The sequence below is a fragment of the Acomys minous genome (assembly GCF_964271855.1).
Source record: "Acomys minous genome assembly, chromosome: 14".
Taxonomy (NCBI): Eukaryota; Metazoa; Chordata; class Mammalia; order Rodentia; family Muridae; genus Acomys; species Acomys minous.
This window is the reverse complement of record NC_140496.1, coordinates 90,405,244-90,430,228: the sequence shown is the minus strand read 5'-3', so window position 1 is coordinate 90,430,228 and position 24,985 is coordinate 90,405,244. Positions and strand designations below refer to the sequence as shown.

Below are 24,985 nucleotides of genomic sequence, written 5' to 3'. Positions count from 1 at the left end.
TCTGAGTATGTCCAGTTCCTAGCTATGCCAGCACTACTCCCAAATCAGCATAGAACGCCTCCTGCACAGCACTACTTTCCTGTTGGCGTTGATGGCTGCAGGATGACAATGGTGCCCTGGGTCCATCAGCTTTCATGCCCAGTCCTTCTTGGGCTGCTCTGAATGAGGCTTGTAGGGCTGATTTGAAAGAGAAATAATGGAAGCAATATCGTAAGTATGGGAATAACATTCTGATTGGAACTTTCTCCAGCTGCTGGGTTTTAGCACACTCCATTTAAGCTTAGAATATGAATGTCTGCATTCAGGATGTGCCTGGTGCTCACCGCCACGTCCTACACCAACGCTTGGGTCTTTTGTACTCTGCAGTTTGCCATTGTCTTCAAAACGCCAAAGTATAAGGATGTCAACATTACAAAACCAGCTTCCGTATTTGTTCAGCTTCGGAGGAAATCGGATTTGGAAACTAGTGAACCGAAACCCTTCCTCTACTATCCTGAAATCAAAGGTACCAGGGCTGTTTAGACTCTTGTGGTTGTTCTGAGCGATCGGTAGGTTGCCTCCTTCACACAGCCTCCTAGAAGGGGCCTGGGCGTGTGGTGCTTATTTTTAGAGACAGGGAAGGTAATATATTGAGATCATGGAATTAGTCGTTTATGAGACTGTTATTGCTGCCAAACCTGTGTGAGAGTCAGACATTTGACAACTTATCTTGGAATATTAAAATCTAGTATCGAGCCAGCAAGATGGCTCAGTGGGCAAAAGCACTTGCTGCCACCCCCTGATGACCTGACTCTGATCCCCAAGCCTGTGTGGTGAAAGGAGAGACCTAACTGCCAAAAGATGTCCTTGGACCTCCACAGGCATGCTGCAGGATGTGCAGAGCGAGGGAGGGAGGAAGGGAAGGAAATGTGGAAGGAGGGAGGGAGGAAAGGGGGGGGAGGGAAGGAGGGAGGAAGAAGACAAAACTAATGTTTCTTTTAGCTACTCAGCAGCCCTCAAGATTAAACAGAAAACTCAGCAACCATACAGCACAGAACTATAAAATGAGATAATCACTATACGTTCCTCACAAAGGACACATCAGGGAAGGTAGACTGTAGCTAAAGTGCAAATTAAGATGTTTTCTGAAGTGCTAGCCATCCTATTCTCTGGGCCTTGAAGATGTTAGGCAGATGTTCTACCATTGAGCGGAAACTCCAGTTCTCAAATTATAATACGTACCCACAGCGAAGCATCCACAAACTGTATGAAACTGTGGTAGAGACAGCCCTGCATCCTTTGTGCTAAAAAGGCCTCTGAAAAAGTCCTCCTCAGTGAGAAGCCATTTGGGATGTTATTGAAGATGAATAGAAGTCAAGGCTCTCTCTGTTTACAAAAGGGCAGAGGTGTGACAGCTGGCATTTGTCCTGGGAGAAATGGTTACTGTGAGTGCTGTATGAACTGAGGGAGGCTTGAGGAGGCGAGGGAGGCCAGGCCCAGGCAGGGGTAGAGTGTTTGGGTGACAGCTGAAGGATTTCGCATCGACTACACCTGCCTGAGTACTGTCTGGAATGACACTGTCAGAACGATGCAAGAGTCGGGGGTGGGCTGGGGGTGGGAGGGAGGTTTGGGGGGGGGGGGTAGGGTTAGAAAAGGTTCCAGTGCCTGGGAGTGAGCAGCCAGCAGACACTGCCACGGTGGAGCTGTGCAGACCTGAGCCTTGGGGGAGGGGAAGGGAGGAGAGTTCCAGCCTGGAAGTTTATGGTGCAGTTAGGTGGATAAGAGTGTCAGGGGAGAAAAGTCTGAGGGTGAAAGAGAAGCTCAGTGTAAACCTGTTTCAGATGGGGTCAAGTGCAGGGAGGAGGCCAATCAGAGGCATGACTCAAGCAGGAGGAGGCTCTGAAAAGAGGCAGCATGGCGCTCGGTACCCCTGTTCTGTGAGCTCTGTCACCTTGGAGGCTACACAAAGGACTAGGCCCCGATAAAGTCAGAGATGTCTGCGTCAGAGGGAGTGAGGCTGGGGAGGAGGCCAGCAGCAGGACTGCCACCAGCTGCAGGGTCCTAGCTAAAGGTGGGAACCACAGAGGTACAGGTGCACCGGGCCCACAGTGCGCACACAGTGACGATGACCAAGGACCTGTTGTGGTGGAACCATTTGGAAAGAATTTCTGAGTGAGTGTCCATGTTTCTTTCTGAGGTATGACCTCCCCTGCTGCTGGGTCAGCTGAGTTCCGTGGCTGGCCTACTTCCTTCCTCCCCATCCTGAGGTTTTTTTCTAGATCCTTCTGTCCACACAAGGCAATGTGAAATCACTGCCTTACCTGAAGCCCCTGCCCTCTGAAAATAGGACGGAAAATGGAGTCCATCTCTTGAAATATACCTTTAAAATAGTGTTGTCTTTGCTGGTACAGAATCCTGAGAAAAAGAACATGCAGGATACCTATGACAGGATGTGAGCCTAGAAACAAACTTTGGTTCCCAGGGGGCCTCTCCTGAATCAGACAAGTTCAATAAGAAAGGCCCAGCTTCCTCAGTACTCCATCCCAGCAGAGGAGGAGCTTGCTAATACCTGGGTGAGAGGATGGAGCTCAGTGAAGTCCTCATTTCATCGTACACAAACTTTAAGCACACACCCTCAAGGTCACCATGAATACAAAGCAAACAAAGCTCCATAGAAAGCAAAAACTGTAAGAGTTAGACGTGGCCACTGAGCTCCAAGGAAACAGTGCCCATCATGCATATATTGCAATCCAGTTGTTATATTAGATCTCTTAATTGTGGGTAATCTTGTTTTATTAACTTTCTGGATTTTTTTTTTCTTTTTGGTTTTTCGAGGCAGGGTTTCTCTGTGTAGCCTTGGCTGTCCTGGACTCACTTTGTAGAACAGGCTGGCCCCGAACTCACAGTGATCCACCTGCCTCTGCCTCCCTAGTGCTGGGATTAAAGGCGTGCGCCACCACGCCCGGCTCAATTTTTTTTTTAATCTTTTATTTTTCTAATGTGTAGGCACCAGTGTTTTGCCTGTGTGTATGTCTGTAAACACATGCATGCCAAGGCCTGAAGAGGCTTGGGGGAAGGGGGTGAGATCCCTGAAACTGAGGTTTCAGAGTTATAAGTTGCCACGGGGGCGCCAACATAACCAAAAAGGATAACGATACATTAGGTCCCATCAAGTGCAGCATTAGACTGATTCAAAGCATTGCCCTCTCATTACCAGCATCAGCCACCCTGAACTCTACCCCTCTAGAGTCCTTCACTGACCACATCTTACAAGCACTTCTTGGGGACCAGGGAGGTCAGGGGCGACAGTTAAAATAACCAAGTGAGGGATGGTTGTGCACTAACACAAAGGAAGGCCACAGTGAGTTTTCAGTCAGAAAAGCTGGAGGTCAGGACGGAGAAGAACAGTTGCGTTTGAAGTTACAAAGGACATGATCAGGCTAAATGTGGGCAGTTTCCAGAGAACCCAGAAATCAAGAATGAGGCGTTTTCAAGGCATGGCACAGAAAAGATCGGCAGAGGCTGGGCAGACGTCTCTCTGTGCTGCAAAATCCCCAGCTGTTATCCGTGTCACTATTGATGCAGTGTTCATGGGCAACACTGCTTTTGGACCGTTTTCCCAAAAAGTAGTGGTTGCTGTGATAAAATGTCACTAGACTCTGGGTCTGACCTTTACTTGGCCCAGAGATGACAAAGTCACTTCACCACCTCAGGTTCAGCTTCCCCTTCCATGAAAGGAGAATCCGTAGAAGTGGCCACAAGCTTCCTTCTAGCACACCTATTCGTAGCCCACCCTGTGGGACTGCTGGGAAAAGCAGATGGCGAGGCCGAACAAACCGACTGGGGAAATCTCTGCCTTCAGTTCTGTGGAACTGAGACTTGCAAGTTCCTTTACAAGGGCTCTTCTGTGGCATTTTCTGAATTAGTTTCATGTCCTTGAAGGAATCCTGCCAATGGTATACCTAATGTTTTTGAAATGCTCTCTTAAAACTCTGGATTTGGAGACTGTGGTTGAGCAGTGAACAGTGCTGATGGCTTTCTCAGAGGACCTGAATTCTATTTCCAGCGCCTACCTATGCTAATTGTCAGCAGTTTGTCACTAGCTCTTGGAGATACTGCTCCTTCTGGTTTCCACGGGCCCTGCTTACATGCGGCACACCCGCACACAGGCACAGACACAGAAATAAAAAGAAACTTTACAGTGAACAGTAGGCATCTCTAAAAGGTAAAGGGAATACGCAGGAAAATATGAGGCTTCTTTGCTAGAAACCATGTCAGCAAATAGCATTTGGGCTGGGAAGGCAGCTCCATGGGTAAAGTACTTGCCACACAAGCATCGGGACCTGAGTTCAGATCCCCAAAGCCCACACAGAAGCTAGACATGTGGCCTGAGCAACTGTAACCCCAGTGTTCCCACCCAGATGGGGGTGGAGGCAGGGGAGTCTTCAGAAGCTCGGGAGCCAGCTAGCCGCGATACACAACAGCGAAGAGCTGGTCTCAAATGAGGTGGAAGTCAAGGACCAACACCAAGGTTGTCCTCTGCCCTCCTCACGCAGGCTGGGCAAACCTCATGCCCCCCTACACATGGAATGGGCCATCTCCTCTACAGACGCCTGTTGTGTTTCATGTTTCTACAGTGGAATCCTACTCTGTGTGAGATCAGCAGTTCGTAGGCTGCCAGATGAATATCGCTGTTAGTTTAGGGATAACTGGTGGGGATGCTTTATATTTCTACAGGTCTTTAGTTATGGGGTAGCCAGAGCCTCTTCATCCCAAGTTCACTCCTTTTCTTCCTAATCATCCTGGCATGCCCAGGCTTGGGTTTTTTGAGACAGAGTTTCTCGGTGTAGCTTTGGCTGTCCTGGGCTCGCTTTGTAGACCAGGCTGGCCTCGAACTCACAGCGATCCACCTGCCTCTGCCTCCCGAGTACTGGGATTAAAAGCATGCTCCACCACCACCCGGCCAGGCTTGGTTTTAAAGGGACTGGCATGGTCCATCCACCATGCTAGTCTCCTTTCCTCTTTCAGATGCAGGCAGTGATCCAGGATAGTCCATAACCAGCAGCCTTCTGTATCACCATGAGTTGACAGAGCATCCACAGAACTAGAAAAGTGGGTATCTTTCTGAACATAAACAATGGTGAGAGCTGCCATTGAAAAGTCACACACAGGGCAGTTGCTAAGTATTGGCCTGTTCACTGCGTAGAGAATACCACATAGATTGTTTAATGTAAACAAAATGCCACCTTCACTTCTCAACCCCAAAGACAAAGAGAACAAAACAAAATGTCTGCTAGGATACACAGACCACAAAGGGAACCGGAACAAAGGAACAGGAACACCGGGGCAGATCTCCACACAGGGACAGGACCGAGCGCATAATGGCTACTGGTCACAGGCCACGATGGAGCTGAGGACGTCGTGACTGGTGATCTCAGGGCAGTAACAGAATTAAGGAGGACATCCGGGCTAGCGACAGTGGGAAACAAAAGAAATACAGACTCCTAGGAGAAACAGCAGACGGAAGTCTCAAAGCGCCTGCATCTGGACAGGCCCCTGTTCCAGAGGCAGTCTCTATGTTCGAGTCTGAGCCTCTGGGGGCCAAACCCTCAGTGGCAGGACCTGGAGGCCTGCTGCGTTTCTCTTGTCACAGTAACCAGTAAGGAGTGGGTGTCCGTTGCCCCACGTCTGCCCTGCCTTCCTTAGAGCTTGATGCTAGATGCCCTATGTACCGCGACTGGTGGTGCTTCCTAAAATACACATCAGTCTCCAAGAGCGCCAGTAACTCTCCTCCAAGCAAGTCCCTTGGGCTCATATTCCTGAGCTCCCCAACGTAGGTGATCCCAGTCCACCCTGCTTCTCAAGAATTTCTTAGACTAACTTTTCACTCCAGCCAAAATATCTGCCTTTATTATCAAAAAAAAAAAAAAAAAAAAGCAACCCATGTTATTCCTTTGAGAAATCCCGACACGCCGTCCCAGAATAGCCCTGTCCTTCTAACATAGGGTCTTTAGCCTTCGCGGAGGCTTGTCACACCATGAATCTGCACCAATAAGCTTTCCCATGCGTACAGACCGTCAGAGTGCTTCCCACTAAATCTCTCTGCGCCTTGAAATTGAGGGTCCTCAACAGCAAAGATACCACGGCATGCTTCTCTCATCGCCAGCACCTAGTTCAGTGTTATAAATGTTAACTGGCTGATTGTAGCTGTCTTAGGTGAGCAAGGCAACTGTTCAGAATGTTATCTGGGTGTGAGGGTACATGCCTCTAATCCTAGCACCCACAAGGCAGTAGGATCTGTGTGTGATGAAAGCCACTCTGGTCTACACAGGGAGTTCCAGGCAGACAGGACTATATGGCGAGACCCTATCCCAAAATAAATAAATAAAAGTGCTTTTTAGAATATTGTGTCTGGCGGGCGTGGTGGCGCATTGCCTATAATCTCAGCACTCAGGGAAGCCGAGGCAGGTGGATCACTGTGAGTTCTAGGCCAGCCTGGTTTACAAAACCAGTCCGGGACAGCCAAGGCTACACAGAGAAACTCTGTCTCGAAAAAACAAAAACTGTGTGTCTTTGGGTTACCCAGATCTTCAGAAGCAGGCAGATCTCTCTCACCGCCTTGTTAACCCTGGGAACTCAGAAGATGTTGCCCAGTGGAGCTGGGCGTGTGCCCCACTGTGGTCTCCGATGGTCTTCATGCCCACTGGGATAAATACCATGCTTCCTCCTTGGGCACCCTCTATTTCCCTTTAAGGCATTTAAAAATATCTTGAGAATCAATGGTCTCTCTGTGGCTGATGGTGGAACCCAATCAGTCTCTCCCCTCTGGTTTCCCTTCCCGTAAATACAGACAAAGAGGAAGTACAGAGGAAACGCCAGAAGCTCATGCCCAACTTCTCGGACAGTTTCGGTGGCGGCAGTGGAGCCGGAGCTGGTGGCGGAGGAATGTTCGGCAGTGGCGGTGGTGGAGGGAGTACCGGAAGTCCGGGCCCAGGTACAGAAAGATCTCTTCTGTCTAAAGCCTTTTCATGGTGATGGGCGGGGGAGGAGGGGTGGGGGAGGGGGGGCAGCAGTCTTCCTTTCCCGGGTTTCCTAGCATGTCTGCTGGTTGAGAAGCAGTGGCGTTGCTAATTACGAGATTTCAAATTAATTGAAAATGTCCTACAAACGTAAAGCTTTTTCAACGAACTGTGTGTTCGTCTTGCAGTACAGTCGCTCCTCCCCCGTGCAGTTTCACTTTTTGTGGTTTCGGTTGCCCGCGGTCAGCTTCAGTCTAAAAATACTACCATTGTCTTGACGGGGGAACCACATGCACAAAACTCTTTATAGTCTATTGTTACAGCTGCCCTGTTACTGTGAGTTAGTGTTGTTTGCCTCCTGTCTTTCTATTGTGAACTTTATCCTGGCTCTGTATGAACTGCAGTTTCAGGGATACGCTGGGCATCTTGAACTGTATCTCTCAGGATATGTGGATAGTCCCCAAAACTTTAAGAAGAAAAGGTCATCTGAAGCATTTATCGAGAAGATACCTTTCTCAATAATTTTTTAGTATTTCCCCTTTCCCTTTTTTTCCCCTTGAGGAGTAACTATTATATTATTCTGGGAAAACATTAAAACAAGTATTATACCTGATACGTGGTAGATATGTATTATATACCAATACGCCATCCACAGATTACAGACACGACATTATTTTTTAAAATAAAAAAAAAAAAAACTTGAGTCACAGAAAATTCTTCCACTGAAGACTTCCCAGGGAAGCATGGTACATGGATGAACTACTAATTTTGCCGTGCATATGTTACCGTATTTATGAGCTCCTCGGCACAGCTGTGATCCCCCTGCATGGGTTTTCAACCATTTCTGTGTGTTAGGTTTTTATTATCTTTGTACCATGATTGGGGATGAAGAGTGATGGCTGCTGCTTTTGCCTCAGGCGTTAGCTCAAGCATTTCCTCATAACAATTCAGTTCTTAAAGAAGCGTAATTAAGTGCCTAATGAGTCATACTTACAGCCTAACTGACTTGAATGCTGTTTCCTGTTTTTGGTATAATACGCTGTGCTGAGCATGGCTTTCCTTTATTGCAGATAACTTGTACGTTTTTTAACGCGTATGTCAGAGGGTGTGCTGTTAAGTACTGGCTGCTCCTCTGAAGAACTTTATCAGTTGATTCTTCCACCAAAAATAATGAAAATGAACTGAACGTGGTGGCCATTTTTCCACTAAGGCATCAGTATATTATTGTACGTGGGCTTTTCTTACCAGCAGTCATCTTATTTACCTATTTTACTGTAGGTCTAAGTCTTGGTGTAACTACTTACGACTAGTTCCCCTATCCCCACCCCCGTTCCCCACCCCCACCCCCCCAGTCCTCCAGCCCCCCACCCGGGAGGAAAGGCTCTCAGCAGTGACTCCTCCGTGCTGCCATTCCAGGCACTGCCTGTGTTTCTGCAGTGGAATTCAGCTGTCAGTTTCCCACAGTGGATCCTGATAACTCTCCAGCCAAGCCCACGTAGGCCAGCACCACCGACACCAAGGCCTGCCCCCCTGCGTGTGTACCCACTCTGTTAAAAATCTCCCTGATGTTGCCTTTGTCTCATTGCTGGTTCAGGCTATGGCTTCTCGCACTATGGATTTCCCGCTTACAGCGGAATCACATTCCATCCTGGGGCCACGAAGTCCAATGCTGGGATCACTCACGGTAAGTCAGACCTGAACGCCAAGGAAGGAAAACCGCACAGGCAGCAGAATCATGCTTAAAAGGGTTAGAAAATAGCTTTCCAGTAAGTTAGTACTTTTGGGTTATTCTAGAAAAGCATAGGGAATATTCCTGACACTTATATGTTTACTTATTACACTGCATGAATGGAAGTTGGATAGAGGCACAATGCAAAAAGATAGAGACTTGATTGACCCAAACATGAAAACATCACCTTTTCTATCTGTCTTTTCACCTCAAGTACTATCATTTGAAGCCACGCTTCACTTTTAGGGTTTTCCTTTCCCACTCACAGGCACCCTTTAAGTCTGCTCCTTTTGTACGGAGGTATGGAATTTATCCTATAGTCTGTTCATATATGGAATTTATCCTATAGTCTGTTCATATACACTGCCTGTTCATACCAGCTGTATATGTCACTGCAGTCTTTCTGAAGAGTTCAGTTGACATTGTAGTTTACCCCCTAAAACAGAACTATTGTTCCTGTTAACCGTCACATTGTGACCTCTGTGCAATGAGAATATTAGTCTCAACACTGTCCGGACAGAAATAAGGTTCAGAGACTTGGTTTACTTTCTGAAGATACAGTACCGGTGGTGGCAGAAATGGGCTTTTGCACCAGGTCTGCCCAGGAGTACCCTCGCCGCACTGTTCACACAACATGGTTCCAAACAACAGCATGGCCAGGCACGAAGCACTAGAGACCTCCCTGGCCAGACTGAATGGAAAGAGCTCTGCACAGTCTCCCTTGGGACTTAGCTTTAGGGAAAGAAATGACTGCTTTTAAGAACTTTACATTTTCAACTTCCAGCATGCACAACTTTATTTCGTTTTCCTTCTTCTAGATAAACAAAATGTGACGCATGTATTGTTTTTGTTTGAGGGAGAGCGTCACTGTGTACCCTTAGCCTTGGGGTGCTTCTCCTGCTTCTGCCCCCCCTCCCAAGTGCAAGTGAGGACATTGTGGGTGGGAGACACCACACCTGGCTACAAAATGAGATGTGAGTTTTTGGACGACAGGCTTTAAAATATTTCCAAAACATTGTTGTGTTGGGGTACATGCCTTTAGTGTCAGCACTCAGGAGGCAGAGACAGGCAGAGCTCTGTGAGTTCAAGGCCAACCAGAGCTGCAAAGCAAGACCTATCTCCAAAAATAAGTACATAAATAAATCCAGAACATATTACTTATGTTATAGACATTTATGTTTTTCTATTTTCAGCAAACCTGCCTTCTTTTTTTTTTCTTTCTTTCTTTTCTGCTCTATGTTGAGACAGTGAATTGTAATTTGATTAATAGATTTTACTAAGAAAAAGATGTTTTTGAATTTATCCCAGGAACCATAAACACTGAATCTAAAAATGACCCTAAAGATTGTGGCAAGATTGACGACAGAGAGAATCTAAATCTCTCTGAGAAGGAAACAGAACAAGATGAAGATCCTGACGTGTCCGTGTCCAATACCAAGACTGAAACAGTTGCCCTGGCGTCCACCGAGGAAGACAAGGAACAGGGTGTTGGCTTTCAGGGTAGGTGAGCATGCCCATGAGGTTTCCACAGGCAGCTGGGGAGGGTACAGGTCTAGGCACGGGACGCTGTCTCCAGAAGACAGGTTTCCTTCCTGTTAAGCTAAAGGTGATGATGGGTCAGCAACTCCTTGGAGTGTTCTGCAAGGCGCCATGTGCCTTCCAAGAGGCATCTTGTCAGAGTTGCCACGTCTTTCACTTACCCTTCCCAGCAACCAGCTCAGCTGCCGTATGGAAAAAGTCAGCCTGAAAAATGGGACTTTTCTTTGTGTTCTCTTGCCCTCCTTGAAGAAGTATAATTAAAAGAAAATGTTTCCATTGATCAGGCCTCCGTAACGTATGAGTCAGGATTCTAGGCCAGCATCACCTGGAAAGAGGTAGTAACTACTTAGACACAGGCCATACATGGTTACCACTGTGTCTTATCCTTTTTTCTGTTTTTTTTTTTTAATACCTCTTTTGAGATGTACAGTGTATGTCTGTAGAGCCATACATATCAAAGCAATGTGCCCTTTCGTATTGAGGTCACAATTTGCCATCCCTTGACGTTAAGAGAATAAATTTTCCAAAACCAATGGGGCTTTCTGAGATTATGTCTGGGGCCAGAGGGCATGTTTCTTCACTTTGACTCAGACAGGAGCCCTAAAGAGAATTCATTTATAAAATGATTGGTTATTTAAGATCACGGCAAAAACCAATTGCCCTGAGATGGATTACTCTCTTCATAGACACTGATTTTTCTCCTTAAAATAGCAGATATTTCTAAATTGCTCCCCACGGCCCAGAGACACTTTTAAATCAATCTCCTAGGCATATTACCTGTCAGTGAGACAATGCCCAACTGTGCTTTTTCCAGTCAACACAATCCGGAAGCAGGAAAAGGGGTGTTCTCAACTAAAATGGTGCGCAGTGCCACATGCGTGCACAGGGCGAGCGAGCGAGCGAACGAGACTCAGCTTGTGGCCGTTTTCTTGCAGACCACCTCTTTCTTGAGAAGGCCCTGCAGCTTGCCAAGCGGCATGCCAACGCCCTTTTCGACTACGCGGTGACCGGAGATGTGAAGATGCTGCTGGCTGTGCAGCGCCATCTCACCGCGGTGCAGGATGAGAATGGGGACAGGTGAGTCAAGGCAGGACCGCTGCACGGCAGGCAGGCAGGCAGGTGCTGTTCCAGCGCAGGGCAAAGCAAGGGCCGTGGTCGGTGCACACTGGCTAGGCAGCACGCATTCTTGGGAGCTGTAGGTAAAAAACAGTGCTGCTCTCATCTCGCAAGACCTCAAGTAATGGTGTCTCTGTACGCAGGAAGGCTCGGATGTGTATGTGGCTGTTCATTTTAAACCCTTGCTTTATGTATTCCGATCATAATTGAATTATTGACAGCCCTAGCAAGGTCCCTGAAGCATCATTGTCGTAGAGTACCCAAGAAAGCACCCAGTAAAGATTAGCACTGGTACAGAAATAGCCGCTGCCTCCTTCTCTGTGGCCTCCGTTGAAGGGTCACTAGTATGTGAGTGAATCTGGCTCTGCCTCAGCTCCAGGCCAGGCGGCGTGTGACATTCCAGACGCCACGCCGGCTGTCTATTCCTGAGATTCTGTTTACAAAGCCACCTGGCTCCTTTCTAAAACAGTTCTTAGTCCTTTCATTGAGACTTCTGAAATGATCTAAAAGCCTGTAAAAATAACCAGTGACAGCAGACTTGGGATTCAAGGGCTGTATCTAAATGATGCTAACATGGCTTTCTGCGGACACATTCTGGAGTGCTGGGTGTTAAGTCTCAGCTTAAAAACAAAAAGCTTTAGGAGAGTGCCGACCTCAGCAGTTTCATACAGAGACCTTTGTCCTTGTCGCTTGCAGTTGTAACCAAGGATGTGGTATACCCACTGGCCTTGCCCTACCAACAGGAACCCAGACAGCCTTCTCCGTGTAAAACCCTGAATAGCAGAAGGCATCTTTAGCTGGGAGCCATCCAAATAACCACAAAACAGGAGCGAACCAAGGCAGGGCACTGGCACTTCAAGTGGTATCTTTAAGAACTGGCTGGACTGAGGAGCTCAAAGAGAGAGCAAGCGTGTTAGGAAGTGGGATGCTGGTGTCTGAAGGATTGTGGCAAGGGATGCCAGGCACATGCCATGCAGCAAGTGTGTGGAGAGGAGTGGAAGGATGTGTGTAAGGACCCTGGCTGCTCATGAGGCAGCTGAGGCAGTAGCCTTCCCTGCCCAAGCAGGATACAAATATGTAGAGTCTCCTCCAAGACTTAAACAAGCAGGCTCCCTTGTGAGGCCAGGGGGCGGGTGAGACCTGGGAGACACAGAGGAAGGAGCCCCTCAGGAGTGTGGACAAGGGAACACTCTGGCCTCTCATCTTCATTCAGCTTGTCACAGTTGTCTTATAATCTGGACCCTGTGACCGTTAGTCATCATATTTCTATGATTTCTACAATGAAACAATATAGAACCCTGGGGTATGAGGATGGATCCCCACAAGGGTATGAGGAGCTGACTGGGAAGGGATATGTTTCTCCTGTGAGATGCTGAGCTGCGCTTGGGAATTTTTAGGCAGCCTTGGAAGCACACCCTTTACTCGATGTATGAACATCGTGTCTCCATCACTTCTCAAACGCCTTCTGCCAGCATTCCATCCAGAGCAACAGGGAAGCCCTGGGGTGTAGGCTGGGATGCTTCTCCTCAAGGCATGCGTGACTTACAGGGGTTCCTATTACCATAGGGCTGTGTAAGAAGCACGTGTGGGCTTACCCTGAGAAGTATTTCTAAAGGAAAACTGTCGGGGCTAAATAACAAAACCTTGTTTAAAAATAAAAGTCACTTCCCATTGTTTTGGAGGAAGAGAGCTAGGCAACTGAGTTTGCTGGAGCTGTTCCTAAGCCTGGGCATGGACTTCTGTTTGCTGTCTGTACATCAGGGAGAGATAGGGAAGAGCTGCCTGAGGCAGAGGCATGGAGGCAGAGCTGTCTTAGAGCTTAGGGCCATTTTATCTCCAACCAGGGTAGGTGCCTGTATGCGTCATGTGTCTGGTCAGACGTAAACACTCCCAGAGGCAGGCGGGTGCCATCAGTGAACCTGTGGGAGAGGAAGTCCTCCAGAGAAGCGTGTCACTTCAGATCAGTACGTTTGGCAGAATCAAAGCATGGTAGGGGCCAAAGAAAGCTATGCCTAACAGCTAGATTCAGTCTTCAGCTCTAATCGCTGCTTGAAACTTTTTGTTACTGTCTTTTGTTAACTCCCTAATTAATTGTTGCCACTGTGTTTCGTTCCAGTGTCTTACATTTAGCCATCATCCACCTTCATGCTCAGCTCGTGAGGGATCTGCTAGAAGTCACATCTGGTTTGATCTCTGATGACATCATCAACATGAGAAATGACCTGTATCAGGTAAGCAAAAATCTCTAGGAAGTCACTGAAGGAAAAGCACTACTCTATAATACGTGTGTGTGTGTGTGTGTGTGTGTGTGTGTGTTGTTTGTCATAACAGGAAAACAAAAAAGAAAACAAGCCTGTTTTGTATCTTAAAAGTGTCTTTAGTTGGGAATGTTATTTATAAGGAGACACTTTGGATCTTGGGTTTGATGTTAGTCACTGCACACTGAAACTCAGCGCCCCTCTAGAAAAGTCTAGGAGTCAGAGCTGATACAGTTTTGAGGGAGAACCTATGGGGGAAAAGTCTCAGCTGTCAAGAAAATCAAGTTTGAAAAACCAGTACTTTATAAGAGTTTTGAGGTCTGGGGGAGCAGCCTGGACCCCAGCTGGTTTGAGCATGTGGCAAGCAGAGGTTCTGAGGTCAGAGCGTGGCGAGGTGAAGGGCTGCAAGAGCAGGAAGACCGGCCTCAGTAAGGAAATCTGTAAGCAGTATTCCAGTCCAGCTCAGTTCTGAGACGTTAGGAGGGCTGAAATCTCCAGTAGCCTTTAGGATAAAGCAAAAAATGAAAGTCCTCTGGCAGAAACAAAGTCTGGGTGCAGAGGCTGGCTGAGCCAAGATGGTGCCTGCTTTTGACGACTCCTTCGACTCCTCCCCTCTGCTCTCCTTTCATCCTCTCAGTCCACAGGTCACCCTGCCCTTCCTTCCTCTCTCTGGATCTGCTGGCCTTGCTCTTGTTAGCTTTTATGTCTGTGGCACTCACTCCACCACGGCCAGGATGGTGCCGGGACCTCTGCTTCCGGCTCACGTTCCTCTTATTGCTAAACCGTGGCCAGCAGCCATGTATAATTTGTGCTTAGAAGAGACAAAAACTGTTCAAGTTCTCATTTGATTGTATTGGTCTGTTGCTGTTGGGTTTTTTTTTTGGGGGGGGTTGTTTTATTTTTTGTTTAGGTGCTTGGGACTGTACCCAGAGCTGCACGCATACCCTTCTGCCATGTTACAATCACGTCACTCGTGTTTTTAAAACAAATTATTCTAATTGTTTTCACTTTTTCATGTCCCCGGCTCTGTCTCTGGCTATCTCTTCCCCTCCCTCCCCCCACCCCATGTGGCCCAGGATAGCATTGAACTATCAGTGTCCTGTCTCTGCATACTGAATGCTAGGACTGACAGGCATGTGTCGTGTTTTTTTGGCATGTGATCTCATTTCAAAAAATAAGTAAATAAAAACATATTATTTTAAAAGAAATTGAAAAGACTGGGGAGGTGGCTCTGTGGATGCAGTGTTATACAGATGTACAGACCAGTCCTCAGATCCCTAGAGCATCAGAGAGCCAGAGTCGGTGACACTGACCTGTCACTGTAGGAGGGGAGCTCCTGCCTCAAAACAAGGTAGAAGGCGAGGACCCATTCCCACAGTTGTCCTTTGCCTTCTACATGTACACTGTGCACACATGTGCCTATACCCACACACCTGAAAAAAGAGAAGGAGGGAGGGAGGAAATTAAGTGCACATACACTAAAACAAAAGATCTAAAACCTCAATTTATTTTAAAGAAAATCATTAAATTACTTCTTATTTTTAATTCAGCATTCTAAAATTACTTTGAAAATCATAAACTGGAGGCTGGGAGTGGATCACATATGTCAGGCTTTGGGGTTCAGTCCCCCACACCAAAGAAAATGCCATCGCTGGCCTGTGGCTCTGAGGAGGCTTTCGTCAGAGCAGTCTCTCCTCCTAGAGGAGCACATGAGCAGCTGCTGTCCACGCCGCATTCCACACTTCTCTGTGGGCAGTGATTGGCATCCAGGGAAAGCCTGGGGCTTTTGCTGAATCGTGAAATACCTAGGATAGAGCGCTGTTTTACACGTGCACGTCAAGATTGGCTTCCTCAGGCTTCCGTGCCATCTTGGGGTATTGTTGGTATTTGAAAAGTCATTCCAAACTTTGAGTCAGGTTGCATGTTTAACCATCACAAGAACAAGAATAAACGGAGGAAGAGGAAACTGTTGCTTCCCAGTCCTCCTTTCACAGACTGCTTCCCTCGTCTGCCTGAGGCTGGATTCAGGAAGCCCTGCTGGCTGTCGGTGATAGGATCTGCAGAAGCTCTCTGTCATGTGAGAGCCAGGGTTCCGGTCCATGCGCTTGAGCAGAGCCTCTCTAATTTGGAGCCCCTCAGGCCCCCCACCCCTATTTTACTGCCCTTGGCACCACTTAGTTCCATGGCATGCCCTTGGCTTCTTAGCCTTAAGCACATACTAATAGGCAACTTTTTTTTTCCTGGTAGCGGTTGGGTTTCATTGTTGGCTCTATGGAGTTGTTGTAGTGTTTTGTTTGGTTGGTTGGTTTTGTTGAGAGAGGGTCTTCCTGTGCTCTGGCTGGCCCGGAGCTTGCTGTGTACCCCAAGTTGTCATGGAGCTGACAATCCTCCTGTGTCTCCTTGGGTGCTGGGATTACAAATGTGTACCCCACACCCAGATGGATAGCTTTTTTTATTTTGAGTTTTTTGTCTGTTTGCTTAGACAAGATCCTCTAATATAACCCAGACAAGACTGGAACTCACAGTCTAGTCCCCAAACCCATGGCAATCCTCCTGCCTCGGACTCCCCAAAGCTGTAACGACAGATGTACACCATCACATATAACTTAATAGCTATTCTTGATGGAAAGCTATAGAGTTCTCGAAGTGATCTGGATTATTTGTAAATTATCTTAAACATTCTCCCTAAATAGCTGTCACTAATCATCGTGCATTGCTGTGACCATCTGTACTGCTCTAATCTCTGCCCACACCTGTTCTCTAGAGACGCATTCAGAAGAGCCCAAGGGTAGCACAGAAAGGAATTTTACGCCTTGATTCCTTAAACTACATTCTCTTTTTGCATTCTCGCACTGTTTGACATGTGTTGTTCTATTTATATAATTTCCCATAAAATATTATGGAGTGTTTTCCATGCACTCATTTTGACGTATGTTTTTATTTATTGTCCTATATTTTTATTTTTTGTAAATTCAATATAAACATAATTTTTAAATAGCATAAAAGGATATAATTTTGGGAACTCAAACATTACCTTGCCTAGAATCTGACAGGCCCCTGACAGGCCCCATAACTGTTTTGGGATGAGTAATTTCCAGATGTTGGCAACATACATGTGCCCTCAAATGACATGTGTTCCTTAATATACTAATATACAGTCCACATTGTTTTATACATATATTTCCTGTTTTGCATTAGCCTTTTCCTTTCATTTTCAATTTAAAATAATTTATAGATTCATAGTTGTTGCAAAATTAATCTGAGAGGGCCTGTATATTTCCTGAGAGTAGACTCGAAGTTCAGTTACATAGTTTGCCCTGGCAGTTACGTTCTGCTTAACACAGTATTACAAGTGCAACACGTGCAATCCACAGAGCCTAATCAGATTTCACTAATTTTACATGCATGTATCCATCAATAGCTCTGTGGGGTTTTTTTCCCCAAGACAAGCACGGTGGTATATGCTTGAGGCTCCTGTTCTTCTGAAGGCTGAGGCAGGAAGAGTCCTTGAACACAGATGTTCAAAATGCAGCCTGCTAACAAAGCAAGACTCTGTCTCTAAGATGAACAAACAGTCAGCTCTTGTACTTGTTTTTTTGTTGGTTGGTTGGTTGGTTGGTTGGTTTTTCACGATAGGGTTTCTCTGTGTAGCCTTGGCTATCCTGGGCTCACTTTCTAGCCCAGGCTGGCCTCGAACTTACAGCGATCCACCTGCCTCTGTTTCCCCAGTGCTAGGACTATAGGCATGCACGATCGAGTCTAGCTCAGTTCTTGTAAATGTGAAAGTAGCATTGTACTGTATCCCTGTTTGGGATCTTTACAGCGTTTATCCGTGCAGTTCCATGTACACACATCTGGCTTGTTATCGTTGCTCTCAAAGAGAATACTGTAGTGCCCCAGCCAGCTGCTCACTGTCCACCTGGATACACGGCACTACAGTGAGCGTCTGCACCATGTCCACCTGTCTATCTGTGTCAGAAGTGGACTACTAGGGCAGTTTGATTACTAACCCCCCAATAGATCCTAAGGGTTGCTTGAGCCCCCCACACTTTACAGTTAAGATATAATCCTAGTGGTTAAGATCCCTAAAATAGGCTGGGTGGTGGTGGCGCACGCCTTTAAATCTCAGCACTCGGGAGGCAGAGGCAGGTGGATCGCTGTGAGTTCGAGGCCAACCTGGTCTACAAAGTGAGTCCAAGACAGCCAAGGCTACAGAGAGAAATCCTGTCTCGAAAAACAAAAAAAAAAAAAAATATCTCCTCTAAAATATCTCCATGGCAACTTGGATATTTGTGGCCCCTGCCACTGCTTCTCCAGCAGGGACTATTCCCTGAATGGAAGGTCAGGCAAGTCCTCACGACACAGGCTAGACTTCACTGTGAAGCTCCTACAGAACAGACTGGCTTGCACCAAAGGAAGGTGATCTCAGTTCTCTGACGGGCGCGTTCATGATTGCGTGAGCCTTGCTCATTTCTGAAAACAGTTTTCTATGCATCCCACTTTGGGTGCAGGACTTCATGGTCACTGGAGTCAGAAAGACCTTTCAGTACCTATTGTGCACAGTAACTGGGATTGTTTTCTGCATGAGATTTCTTAGGGAGACGGTCATATCGCCCTAACTGCACCAATGAGAATGCAGGAGCTTGGTGACATTAGGGTGTAGCTTGTAATAATGGACCTCTGGAAGCTAGTGGGCAGCAGCATGTTCTGGTTTAACATGTATGTATGTATGTATGTATGTATGTATGTATGTATGTATGTGTGTGTGTATATGTGCATGCCTTTGTAGAAGAATGTTGATTGCTTTAATTCTCTATTTACATTTCTTTGTTAAAACCATGACATTGGTTGGATTTACTACTGTACAGAATTACCAGCTATAGATAGATTCCTATCAAAAACACACACACACACACACACACACACACACACACACACACACACACAAAACAAAAACAAAAACAAAAACTAAATTTGCTTCTAGGTGAGTTAAAATATCACCAGTTGAACTGTGACAAAAGCAGAACCACTCAGGGTTTGCAGTGTACCCTCTAACCCTGACTGCTGAATGGGCCCTTGAGCCTACCACAGGAACCAGAAAGCTCCTTGACAAGTGGCAGGAATGGCTCCACGCTGCAGCGGTAGCTCTGGAGCCAGGGGCTGCAGATCTTCACAACCACCCAATGACTCTCTGGCCCTTCTCTGCCTAGACGCCTTTGCACTTGGCTGTAATCACCAAGCAGGAAGACGTGGTAGAGGACTTGCTGAGGGTCGGGGCTGACCTGAGCCTTCTGGACCGCTGGGGTAACTCTGCCCTGCACCTAGCCGCCAAAGAAGGGCACGCAAAAATCCTCAGTGTCCTCCTCAAGAGCAGAAAAGCAGCCCTCCTCATTGACCACCCCAACGGGGAAGGTAAGGGGCGGTCGCATTGCTGTGTAAGCTTCCCCACTTAGCTTCTGCATAATTGCTTGGCACTTGACCTTCACCCACAAACGCTCTCCTTGGCCAGCTGGAATTCATCGTATCTTGTGGTTATTTCTGCTGTTTGCCACAGCAAAGCCCTTTGAAGATGATTTGGGAGAGTCACTTAGTAAGTGGAAAAGCAGGCCCAAGCAAACACTGGTCTTGTACAAAGCATCATTTGTGTGGAGGATGTTTATTTAGTAGCTTGGTGTGTCCTGTGAGCATAATGGGAGCTTGTGGCATCTAAAAGCAGAACAGTGGACCTTCTGAGCCTTTGAAGCATGCTCGGAACAGAAGCCGGAAGTGCTGCAACCTGGTGGTGTCCCCCCTTTTCCCACAGTCCATCTGTGTCTCTGCTTGGCCTTAGGTCTAAATGCCATTCACATAGCTGTGATGAGCAACAGCCTGCCTTGTCTGCTGCTTCTTGTGGCTGCTGGGGCGGAAGTCAACGCGCAGGAACAGAAGTCTGGGCGCACGGCGCTGCACCTGGCTGTGGAGTACGACAACATCTCGCTGGCCGGCTGCCTGCTTCTGGAGGTAAAGGACACACTTGTGATCTCAAACCAAATCCCCAAGGGACTCTTAGGGAAGTCTTTTCAAAGAGTGACGCCAGGACCAGCTGCACTGTCAGTATTCAGCTCTGCTCAGCATCCGTGCAGGAGTTCAGAGAGGCCACTTCCCGCATCTCCAGCGCCAGCCCAGCAAAGCAGTTGGGCAAATGATATATCCCGGAGGGTCAGTGGAGCTGGTGAGATAGACAAGGGGAAAGGAGAGCCTTCTGCTAACGCTGTCTTTGTGGGCGGGTTTAGGGTGATGCTCACGTGGACAGTACCACCTATGATGGGACTACGCCACTACATATAGCCGCTGGAAGAGGGTCCACCAGACTGGCAGCCCTTCTCAAAGCAGCAGGTAAGATGGCCTGCCGGTCACTGATGGACACTGGCATCAGCAGTGTAAATTCTGCCTGAGAGTGCAACGCTCCCTTCTAAAGCTGCAGTTCTGCTCTTGGACAGTGTGGATAAATGGAAACTATGTGGCCGGTCACGCCTCTGCTGCAGCAAAGGCTGTGTGGCCTGATGGTCCTGGGCTTACCTGATGGTCATGTCAATTTCCACCCTGTGATTCGTGTGTCTGTGTTGCATTTGGGTTGTTCAGGCTGACTCGGTGACTATAAAAATCTTGTGCTCTATCAGCTTCTGGTTATTTTATAAGTCCCCCCAGAAGAAAATATTTATAAAGATTTCCTTCTGCAACTGAAGTCTCTGAGAAGCTGAAGACATAGGAAAAGCAAATGAGCCATGTCCTGGTATTATTGTGCACGGGCACTGAAGCTTCCTGGCATTCACTGTCTCTCCTACGTTCCAGGCACCATGTTGACATCCCATATTTAATGCTCAGTAACTCTTTGAGATAAGTCCTGTTGACATGGAACCCACTTTAGCACCAAGAAGACAGACTAGAAAGAAAATCAGGCCCCAGTCCAGTGTCCTGGAGAGCTGTGAGTCATGCTGCTGCAGCCTGAAGCTGCACACTTGTGTCCTGCTCTCCAGTCCTTTAACACGTAGGGAAATATTCCTGTTCACCCCGTGTCTCCAGCACCTGGTGCGTTTCGTTGTGCTAACTCACGGTTGGTGACATTGGCACTCCCAGCCTGTTGCGACACACCTGGTTTACTTCAAAGGTCGTTGTAGAAAGATTTGTGGAAGGCACATCCTTCATAGATTCAAGAGACCTGGATTATAGATGTCGCGCCATGGTGAAGGTAGAGCACACAGAAAAGCAAGCAGTAGCCTTTGTGGCCTCCTTAGTGTGCCCAAGAGGCCCCAGTTGGATGGCTGAGAGTCATTTCAGAAGTCACTGATTATATTGAAAAAAGAAAATTGTTGTCTCTTCACCATACATAGTGATGCATACCATTAATCTCAACACTCAGGAGGCTGAGGCAGGACAATTGCCTCAAGCTTAGGTCACCTTGGTCTGTATAGCTCCAGGCCAACCAAAGGCACATAGTGAGATACTGTCCCAACAGTAAATACAGAAATAGAAATGTAAAAGCTTTTATTTGAATTTGCCATGAAAATAGAGCAGATAGTTGCTTATGTTAAAAAAGAAAACCAGACAAAAAGCCTAGCCCTGACTCCCTCAGAGTCATGAAGGGACGTGTGGAGCCCTTAGGTCTTCACACCCAGTCCTCTGCCATGCTATGGGCCCTGTTACTGCTGCTTACATTCTAAAAGAGCAGGCCAGGCTGCAGAGGGCGACAAGATGGCACAGTGTTGGCCCAAGTCAGATGTCCTGCCAACAGAACTGAAACAGATTCTTCATCCCAAAGGCCTGCTCTCAGCCTGCCACTTTTCACTAGGCACCGAACTGGGCACGTATAGAATAGCCAGGAAGGCCCTAAGAGGTCACTCGCACTAACATTTGAATTGCTTTTTCTGTTTTCTGGCTGGAAGCTGAAGAACAGGCTAGATTCCCAAGATTTGTTAGCACATCCCCCCACCCCCACCCCCGTAACAGCATATCCTACTTAGCACAGGGTTCTTTTGGTGTTTATTTCCCTGAAAGTGTGGAACCCAGTGGTAGAACTGACCAAGCAGATCTGCTGTTTTGAGCAAGCAAGAGAAGGTACAAAATGTGCACTGGCAGATGTAAGTTTGAAGAGTCAGGATGTTGCCCTTGTGAGTGCATCCCTATAAATTGCCACCCACTAGTCCTTAGATTAAAGTGCATCGTTCAATTAAAAACATTCTGCAGGGTTGCAAGTCAGAATATTTGAAGTCTTTTTTTTTTGTGGGTGTGTGATAGTGTCCTTGGCTATAGAGGTCGCCCTATAGTACTCTTTCAGTAAAAGTAAATTAAAATTTTAAAAGTTGTTTTAAATTTTCACTAAAAATGAAGTTATCCTGTAGTTGCCTCTATGAGGTAGAGGTAAATTGTCCTTAGAAATGTGACCCCTGTGTGCAGTCGGGAGCTGACAAGCGTTGCCTTTTACATAACACTGTATTGCCTGGCTCCATAGGAGCGGACCCCCTGGTGGAGAACTTTGAGCCTCTCTATGACCCAGATGACTCTTGGGAGAAGACTGGAGAAGACGAGGGTGTAGTGCCAGGCACCACACCCCTGGACATGGCTGCCAACTGGCAGGTGAGCCCTGCCCCGCCCATCTCATGTGTATTGTGCGCGGAGCCAGTGGCTCAGGAATGTAAAAACAGATGGTCTTTTTGGCACTCTTTTCCCTTGAGAACATGCCTTTGTTTTTATGAAGTGTGCTGATGAAGAGGCACATTTATCTTGAAGTGCCTATCCATGAAAGATCTAGGTCAGCTGAGCCTGCATGTGCAACTATTTGCTTAATCAGATCAGAGTTGAGATGTGAGCGGTAAGAAAAGCACAAAGCTCACGGAAGAGCTACTGCTCCTGAGCATATAATCAGAGGCCTCGCCATCTCAGTCAGAAGCCAGTTTCCTCAGAACTTGGGTGAGGGGTTTCTGAACATTAAAATAAACTAGGAATTCTCTTGTGGAAATATTCATTTTTTAAAAACCTTCCTTAAAATTCACTGGAGCTTAGACTTGAAGGAGAAAGCATTCCCTAGCATTTGGGCCAAGAGAAAAGAGGCAGAGGGCAAAGTAGGCAGTGTGCAAGTCTGAGACAGTCAGGTGGGTAAGAATGAATGCAGCTCCTCCTGGGAGCCTATGTGCTAGACTGGGTGCCCTGCAGGGACCTGACCCACTGCAGTGACCCCTGTGTGCCATCAGCAGAGACACTTCAGAGAGCACCAGGAAAACATCTGTAGTTGTGAATTTTAAAAAATCATTTCTGTGAATATTTTCTAATGTGTTTCTGTCCAACAGGTATTTGACATACTGAATGGGAAACCATATGAGCCAGTGTTCACATCTGATGACATCCTACCACAAGGTGAGTTGTGGCCGAGCAGCTCCTCCCGGCCAGTGTTGCCCCACGCTCTGGTTTATGAGAGGAGAGGGAAAAGCAGCCTGGTCCAGGGTGTGTGAAAGACCCGTTCTTATTGCAGAATCAAAGAGCTGGGAGGGAACAAAGGGCAAAGCTTGGTCCTGAGCTGGTGTGAGCACAGGCTGCTGCCGCTGCTCAGCTGGAGCTCGGGACTGTCTGCACGCCATCAGAAGCTGGGCGATGACGTGTCCTCTCAGATGGCCTGTCCCTGGAAAGTTGAAACACTCTGCTTCTTCCTCAGGAGACATGAAGCAGCTGACAGAAGAGACGAGGCTGCAGCTTTACAAGCTGCTGGAAATCCCTGATCCGGACAAAAACTGGGCCACGCTGGCGCAGAAGTTAGGTCTGGGCATACTGAATAATGCCTTCCGGCTGAGTCCTGCTCCTTCTAAAACTCTTATGGACAACTATGAGGTAACGAGCCACCTTGCCATTTGTGGTTGAGTATGTAACTATTGTGGTTGTCTGTGTTAAGACCACTGACCAGCACCGTCCCCTCCCCTATGTAGTAATTTTGGAGAAGGAAAGCAGCCATTGCCTGGGCCATGGAAAGGCACAGGAACCCAGGCCAGGATGAAGCCTTCCTTCCTGAGAAGAAGGCCTACCTGCCTCTAGGCATTCCCTGTTTTAAAGTCTCAGAGCCTTCCTGAGAAAAATGCTCCTGTCCGCAAAACAGGGATCCCTGTAAGCTACGATCCGTGTGCACATCCCGTTTCCAAAAGGGTGACCCAGGGCCACGGGTTCATGTTCTGTGAGGTGACTCCTGTCGGAGCACCAAAATGTAGAAAAACATGGGTGAGATCATTCTGCACGAGGCTGTCACTGTTAGCTGCTGTCTTCCGTGGACTTCTGAGCATAGATGTCACTGTAGGCGGTCTCCCGCCTTGGTGAACTCACAAGCTTTTTCTCCTCCCTTCCCCTCATTTTTCCTTCTCTCCTTTCCCCCCCCCTCCTCTTCTCCACCTCCTTTATCTTCCCCATCTCCATCTCACCTGTGATTTCCTCTTCCTGTGATCCCTACCCCTACCCCCGGCTCTCTGGGACAGACCCAGGGAGGAAGGGATGATGGATGTTGATGTCTGCAGCCTGCAAGGTGGGCTGGAACCCACGCACATACTCTCCATTTTCCTCCCAGGTCTCTGGGGGCACCATCAAAGAGCTGATGGAGGCTTTGCGACAGATGGGCTACACAGAGGCCATTGAAGTGATCCAGGCAGCCTTCTGCACCCCGGAAGCCACAGCCTCCAGCCCCGTGACCACTGCTCAGGCCCATTTGCTGTCTCTCTCATCTTCCTCCACAAGGCAGCACATAGGTAAAGAGACCGAGAGATTTCCTTTTGCTCTTGGCCAGGGTCTTTGTGCTCTGTGACATGGCACTACAGTTCTCTTTCCTGGACATATCTTCCTATGTGCCATGCCACCCGCTTCCCACCATGCTCTCATGCACATGACAGTTCCCACAGAGACTCACATTGGCACGTGGGTCACTTAGATTCCCAGTAAACACTGGCTATGGGGGAGGGGTTAAAGAAACACTATTTCTCATATTTGTTCAATGTAAAGATGGAGTCCTTGCCCTGGGTTCACAAGGCAAGGCCACAGACAGTAGGCATGCTGTTAGAGCCTTCCTTCCACGGCACGGCACCCGTCCTCACGTCCTCCCCCTGCCTCCCACCAGCGAGCCCCTTCCTTCAGTTCCCGTCCCTGCTCGTGGTCCTGACTCGTCTCCCCACAGTAGCAGTTCCACCTGTCACCACCCCCAAAACACACATTTGTTGTAGGAAAGGATCTTGGTGCGGAGCATGAATTTGTGTTATTCTACTTGGCTTGAACCATCTCATGCTTTCTCTAAACCTCAGCACCCCTTTCTTCTTGCCCATCTTGTACCGTAGCCGTAAAAC

At 47.6% G+C, this 24,985-nt stretch overlaps 1 protein-coding gene across 1 annotated transcript in view; it reads left to right on the top strand.

Moving 5' to 3' along the window:
- NFKB1 (nuclear factor kappa B subunit 1) overlaps positions 1–24,985 on the top strand; it is a 114,261-nt gene that overhangs the window by 85,301 nt on the left and 3,975 nt on the right. The window contains exons 12-24 of the mRNA XM_084755909.1: positions 367–505; positions 6,830–6,973; positions 8,593–8,682; positions 10,036–10,227; positions 11,202–11,343; positions 13,499–13,613; positions 18,851–19,052; positions 19,471–19,640; positions 19,913–20,015; positions 22,129–22,253; positions 22,964–23,030; positions 23,326–23,498; positions 24,220–24,397. Of these exons, the coding sequence (XP_084612035.1) occupies positions 367–505; positions 6,830–6,973; positions 8,593–8,682; positions 10,036–10,227; positions 11,202–11,343; positions 13,499–13,613; positions 18,851–19,052; positions 19,471–19,640; positions 19,913–20,015; positions 22,129–22,253; positions 22,964–23,030; positions 23,326–23,498; positions 24,220–24,397 (1,840 nt within the window). The remainder of the gene's footprint in view (positions 1–366; positions 506–6,829; positions 6,974–8,592; positions 8,683–10,035; positions 10,228–11,201; positions 11,344–13,498; positions 13,614–18,850; positions 19,053–19,470; positions 19,641–19,912; positions 20,016–22,128; positions 22,254–22,963; positions 23,031–23,325; positions 23,499–24,219; positions 24,398–24,985) is intronic.